We start from the raw sequence: 7,244 nt of genomic DNA, 5'->3' as shown, positions 1-7,244 counted from the left end.
AGAATAGTTTTAGCTATCCTGGGTTTTTTGTTATTCCAGATGAATTTGATAATTGCTCTTTCTAACTCTGTGAAGAATTGAGTTGGGATTTTGATGGGTATTGCATTGAATCTGTATATTGCTTTGGGCAAAATGGCCATTTTAACTATATTGATTCTACCAATCCATGAGCATGGGAGGTTTTCCCATTTTTTGAGGTCTTCTTCCATTTCCTTCTTCAGAGTCTTGAAGTTCTTGTCATACAGATCTTTCACATGTTTGGTAAGAGTCACCCCAAGATACTTTATACTGTTTGTGGCTATTGTGAAGGGGTCATTTCCCTAATTTCTTTCTCAGCTTGCTTATCCTTTGAGTATAGGAAGGCCACTGATTTGCTTGAGTTGATTTTATAACCTGCCACTTTGCTGAAGTTGTTTATCAGCTGTAGGAGTTCTCTAGTGGAGTTTTTTGGGTCACTTAGGTAGACTATCATGTCATCTGCAAATAATGATAGTTTGACTTCTTCCTTTCCAATTTGTATCCCTTTGACCTCCTTATGTTGTCGAATTGCCCGAGCTAGTACCTCAAGTACAATATTGAAAAGGTAAGGAGAAAGGGGGCAGCCCTGTCTAGTCCCTGATTTTAGTGGGATTGCTTCAAGTTTCTCTCCATTTAGTTTGATGCTGGCTACTGGTTTGCTGTATATTGCTTTTACTATGTTTAGGTATGGGCCTTGAATTCCTGTTCTTTCCAAGACTTTAAGCATGAAAGGATGCTGAATTTTGTCAAATGCTTTTTCAGCATCCAAAGAAATGACCATGTGTTTTTTTTTCTTTGAGTTTGTTTATGTAGTGGATTGCATTGATGGATTTCCATATATTGAACCAATCCTGCATCCCTGGAATAAAGCCTACTTGATCATGGTGGGTGATTGTTTTTATGTGTTCTTGGATTCGGTTGCCACAGAGAAAGTATCCAAATTATCAAACTTAGAAATGAAAAGGGAGATATAACAACGGAAACTGAGGAAATCCAAAAAATCATCAGATCCTACTACAAAAGCCTATACTCAACACAACTGGAGAATCTGGAGGAAATGGACAATTTCCTTGACAGATACCAAATACCAAAATTAAATCAGGACCAAATAGATCATCTAAACAGTCCCCTAACTCCTAAAGATATAGAAGGAGTCATAGAAAGTCTTCCAACCAAAAAAAAAAAAAAATAAAAAATAAAACCACAGGACCAGATGGTTTCAGTGCAGAATTCTATCAGACCTTCAAAGATGAGACTTTGAATTTTTAAAAGACTTTGAATTTTAAAGATATTGGACATTTTAAAGTGATTGAACTTTTAATATGTAAAGACTGTGGGACTTTTAAAGTAATTTAGATCTTGGGGATGAATAAGAAAGTAAGGGCTGAGGCTTAATAGTGATGTGTTTGTGTGTCAAGTTGACAAGGTGTCAATTGTACTGGCTAGTTTTGTGTGTCAACTTGACACAGGTTGGAGTTATCACAGAGAAAGGAGCTTCAGTTGGGGAAGTGCCTCCATGAGATCCAGCTGTGGGGCATTTTCTCAATTAGTGATCAAGTGGGGAGGCCCCTTATGGGTGGTACCACCTTTGGGCTGGTGCTCTTGGGTTCTGTAAGAGAGCAGGCTGAGCAAGCCAGGGGAAGCAAGCCAGTAAGAAACATCTCTTCATGGCCTCTGCATCAGCTCCTGCTTCCTGACCTGCTTGAGTTCCAGTCCTGACTTCCTTTAGTGATGAACTGCAACATGGAAGTGTAAGCTCAATAAACCCTTTCCTCCCCAACTTTGCTTCTTGGTCATGATGTTTGTGCAGGAATAGAAACCCTGACTAAGACATATATATATATATATACACACACACACACACACACACACACACACACAAATGGGCCAAAGCTTCAATTAGTTTCACTGTGTCCTGTGTCCCTGTTTAGTTTCTGTTTTCCTGATCAGTTCATTGAGGATAGTGGAGTGTTGAAGTCATCCACAATTATTGTGTTAGGTGCAATGTGTGCTTTGAGCTTTAGTAAAGTTTCTCAGCATTATCTCATTCTAAAATCCTGAATGATTGAGGTGGTTTAGTTGCCCTGGAGAGATCTCTTGTTTTGGAAGCCCAAGAGATCTGCAAAAGTCTTCATGGCATAATAAAGAGGAGATTTCTAGAGTAGGTCAGTACATAAAATTCCTAATTGTGTCATGGCAATGGTTTTGCCAGATGAACCTCTGGCTAGGATGTTTTATATCTTTCCTTAGTGTACTCTCAATAGTCAGGTAAGTGTGACAGAAAAATAGGAAGATCAAGCTGGCCATGGGAAAGGAGATTTGAAGATAGCACTACAAAAGCATCCTTGATACCTACTTTATCTCTGTCTCTTAGTTTTGATTTCTCAACATAAGCAGCCCGTGGCTTGTGTGTGGTTCTCACTCACATATACTTTAAGGGAAAGGTGTGACTCAGTAAACTTCTGTAATCTAAGCAGTAGGACAGGGATAGAGATCATGTTCCAGACTGAACACACTGACTTTGAAGCAATGGATTTTAGCCATGGAGTTAATGTGGCAGAAGATACTTATTATCTTGGATTTTGGTGTGCTTATTTCTGTATTAAGCAAGTTTGGAAAATTATTTTCTTGTGGTGGACATTCATGGTTTTACTATGTGATGATGATTACAATTAGTCTATGCTTGGAGAGTTTTTATTTTGTACTTATTTCTTTCATCTCATTTGCCCTTTATACATTTGGAAATAATGAAGAGTAAATTCATTGTTTTAATTCCAATCCTAGTCATAGTCTATTTTCTACTGATACCTAGGGATCTCTAGAATCCCAGAAGTTACTTATTGCTTTACAGAATATTTAAATCTGTTTTTGTTTCTTGGTGGAATAAAGAATTCCATCTGCTTCTTCAATCTAAGATCTATAGTTGAAGATCTGAAACTAGGAACCTAAGGGGCAGATATGGAATGTTTATGTGCCCCATGCATCAACTTGAGGGATACAGTGCAGGGTGTAGAAAGCCAGGGCTCCATCATACCACAGATAGCAGAGATTTGGGTCCAAGGGCACAATCTTCAGAAGACAGAGTTGAGAGTTTGATCAGTTTTCTAAATCATAGGTAATTTACATTAATTCAAGACTTAAGGATTCATGTGGAAAAGGGTCTCTGTAAAGAGCTGCAGTGACTTTGCTTTTTCTAATTGAGTCTGCAATTCCCTTGCCACTTTGTTTTAATTCTTAACAATGCTATGTAGCTCCTCATCTCTTTTTATCATAGGATTTTTGCTCCTAAAATGAATGAATGAAAGCATAATAGCAAATAGTGGTAATTCTATTATCTAGGTTTCAGGGTTTTGTTAATAAATTATTAAATGCATAAATTTTTATCTCTACTGCTCCTGGATTTCTGTTTTCTCTTCTCTTCTTTCCTCTCACTTTACTTTACTCCTCTTTTATTTATTCACCTTTTAAATTTTCTTTTATCATCAATCTGTATTACAGGCATTTTGCTTAATAGGAATTTTCATCCTCAAAAAGCACTAAGGCATAAACATTTGACACAATAATTTATTGGAAAGATAGAAAACATTAGCTGCTAGTATAAAGGATGAAATAGTTTAATGAACAGTTAACTGCGTTTCATAAATACAATGGAAAGAAGTGAGTATTGCATTCCATGTGTGTTATTTTGTGTGGAATGCAGTCACTGATAAGTGGATATTATCCCAGAAGCTCTGAATACCCAAGACACAACTCACATATCAAATCATTCCCAAGAAGAAGGAAGGAGAGGGCCCTGGTCCTGGAAAGGCTTGATGCAGCATTGCAGGGGATTACCAGGACAGAGAAGTGGGAGGGGCTTGATTGGGGAATGGGCGGAAGGAAGAAGGCTTATGGGACTTATGGGAAGGGGGGAACCGGGAAAGGGAAAATCATTTGGAATATAAACAAAGAATATAGAAAATAATAATAATAATAATAATAATAATAATAATAATAATAATAAATAAATAAATAAATAAATAAATAGAAATGAGTATTTCACCTAGAATTCTTGGTGAGAAAATCTTTAAAGAGAGAGATTTCTGGAAGAGTTAGAGCACAATTACAAGCAGTTATCAGATATTTTCCATCATGTCAGAGAATCAGCCAGGAATGGATAGACAAGCACAGGGTGAGCTGCTCAACAAGCGGAGCAGAGGGTGAAAATGTTTTTAATTACAAAGGATACTAATTAAATATGATTCTTTGTGTTGCTGGAGAATATATCAGCTTTAACCTCCACTGTCTGAAAAGAACTCTGCTTCACATCAAACAGTAAATATAACTTGTAGAAACAACAGCAAACAAATCAAGAAACACACAAAATGTAATATCAATACTAAAAACATATGTTTATTCTAAATTATCGTGATCCCAGTGCATACTATCTTTTTTTCTTTACAGTGACCCTTTCGGGTAAATACTGTAATTGTCCCATATTACTTGACTGTGAATGGAGAACTGAGATTTGAGTTTATAATATGTGGATATAGGGTGCATATTTTCCATTTTTCATTGGCTGACAAGAAACTTGATGGTAATCAAATGATAAACAATTGCATGTGTTAATGCTGAGAGGTTTTCAAAGAGTATATTCTACATTTGGTTGTGAATTATATGATGACTTCTCAAGGGGGTCTTGAGAAAAATCATAAATACTGGTTCTGGTAATATAAGCATATACTACAGATTTCCATTAATGTGACCATACCTTTCTCTCAATCAGAGTGAGTGACATGATAAATGTTCTTTAGAAATAAAAACTGTAACATGATATGATCTTTAGGTGAGCCCCCAGTATATTGTACATTAACGAAATGAATAGCTTATTCTGGAAAAGATTTTAACTGTTGCTTCCACAGTTAAAATCTGCCTTCTGCAAATATCTAACCAATTTAGAAGAGACGAATATTTTCATTTTAATGATTGATGTGACTGCAGTATTTGGATTCAGGTAAAATCTGAGGTTACATCTAGACTCAACAGGATGAAGAAAGGTTGTGTTTTGAGTAGAAGTATGTAAATGTGAACTAGGCATTTTAAGAACCCTGAGCCCAACAAGTGTGATTGGTGGGAGAGGGAACGAACCATAATGGCAAATAAAAAATTTATATTTTATACTATTATTGTTAGAATTGTACTGTGTAATTTATCCTCAGTCAGTCACTGGCACTGTATCGTGTTAGGTATGACTAACATAGAGGTTGTTCAAGGGAAAGCTGGGATTTGAACATAAGATGTGTGCTTCTTAGCCTAGTAAATTTGAATCCAATCAAATAATAAAGAAAACTGTGTCTTAAGGTTGACTTTCAAGGAGGATGTTCTGCTCCCTCAGCTGCTAAACAATCAACATATAAGACCCTAATGAGGAAGAAAGGCTAGAAAAGGGGAATTTTTCATTCTTCTGTATTTCATATTGGAAGTATACTTTGCTCTTTAAGCTATCTGTGGCTGATGTGTATCTGGGTGTGACATTTTCTTTTCCTGGACCCTTAGTCACTTCTTCAACAAGATCTTTAGAATGATCTTGAGGAAAAAAATGGCTTCACTCCCAGATAGGTCAATTGTAAGACACCAATAAACACTGCCATTGTCTTTTCAGGAAGACACCTACCAGGATTTCCAAAGATTCCTCTTCATGCCTGTATCATATTGACTTGATGGCAGACCATAACCATTCTCAATTCCAGCATCTTTACTTTATCTTAACTGGAATTCCTGGACTTGAGCAGAAGTATTACTGGATGGCATTCCCGTTGGGTGCCATATATGTCATTGCTCTCTTTGGAAATGGTATCATCATCTCTACAATCAAATCTGAATCTTCTCTGCATATTCCAATGTACTACTTTCTCTGTATGCTAGCATTTGCAGATATGGGGCTTGCCCTTTGTACTCTGCCCTCTATGCTAGGCATATTCTGGTTTAACTACAAATTCATTACTTTTGATGGTTGTCTTGTTCAAATGTACTTCATTCACACCTTCTCAGCCATTGAGTCAGGAGTGCTGGTTGCAATGGCCATTGATCGGGTTATAGCAATCTGGAGCCCACTTAGATATGGCACCATTTTAACCAATGGTGTGGTCTGTAAAATAGGGATGCTCATCTTGTTAAGAGCAGTCTGTGTGGTCTTCCCTGTTCCATTCCTCATCAAAAGGCTCCCTTTCTATCGATCCAACATCCTCTCTCACTCCTTCTGTCTCCATCAAGACGTCATGCGCCTTGCCTGTGCCAGCACCCGTGTCAACAGTCTCTATGGCCTTATAGCTGTCATCTTTACCAAGGGTTCTGATTCTCTTTCTATCCTCTTCTCCTATGTGTTCATACTTCGCACGGTGATGGCCATTGCCTCTGGGGAGGGCCGACTGAAGGCTCTCAACACCTGTGTTTCACACATCTGTGCTGTTCTTATCTTCTATGTGCCACTGATTGGGGTGTCAGTCATTCATCGATTTGGAAAGCACCTGTCACCACTGACTCATGCCCTCATGGCAAATGCCTACCTTCTTGTTCCCCCTGTGCTAAACCCCATAGTTTATACTGTGAAGACCAAGGAAATACGAAAAAAGATTATCCAGATATTTATTCGAACCAAGATTACTACTGAGGGTTAAAACTTGTTTTGAGAGTGCAAGAAACAGTCTGTAAACACTCAACTTTGACTATAAAAATAAAAATATATTTATTTTTTAAAGTTTTCTTTGTGAGTTGAATCGTGAAAAGACATATTTTGCTTCTTGCAAAATAGATACTTCAGTTCATCTGTGCCAAATCATCTTTTTCTTTTGTAAATTTAATTATTTTTTACTTATTCACTTTACATTCCACTCACTGTCCCTTCCCAGTCAACCTTGCCACAATCCTTCCCCCATTGCAATCCCCTTCTCCTCTGAGTGTGGGGCAGGGGGTATCCCCCAACCCTGGCACTTCAAGTTTCTGTGAGGCTAGACGCTTCTACCACTGAGACCAGATAAGGCATCCCAGCTAGTAGAACATATCCTACATACAGGCAACAGCTTTTTATTGTTCAGGACTGACATGAAGGTCAAACTGTGCATCTGCTACGTATGAATAAGCAGGCCTACGTCCAGTCTGTGTATGTTCTTCGGTTGGTGGTTCAGAAGGGGAGCATATGTATTTCTGGCTTCTTTATAAAAAATCAGGTGTTCACATTGTGTGCATTT

At 37.7% G+C, this 7,244-nt stretch overlaps 1 protein-coding gene across 1 annotated transcript; it reads left to right on the top strand.

Annotated features, from left to right (window-relative positions):
• The first annotated feature begins 5,717 nt into the window (after nt 1-5,717).
• LOC127681103 (olfactory receptor 51H1-like) lies at nt 5,718-6,674 on the top strand. The gene has a single exon (XM_052177050.1). The coding sequence runs from the start codon at nt 5,718-5,720 to the stop codon at nt 6,672-6,674; it is 957 nt and encodes a 318-aa protein (XP_052033010.1).
• The last annotated feature ends 570 nt before the right edge of the window (nt 6,675-7,244 follow it).

This window comes from Apodemus sylvaticus, chromosome 1 (assembly GCF_947179515.1).
Source record: "Apodemus sylvaticus chromosome 1, mApoSyl1.1, whole genome shotgun sequence".
Classification (NCBI taxonomy): domain Eukaryota; kingdom Metazoa; phylum Chordata; class Mammalia; order Rodentia; family Muridae; genus Apodemus; species Apodemus sylvaticus.
Note: the sequence above shows the minus strand (reverse complement) of the source record. Positions and strands in the feature narration are given on the sequence as shown.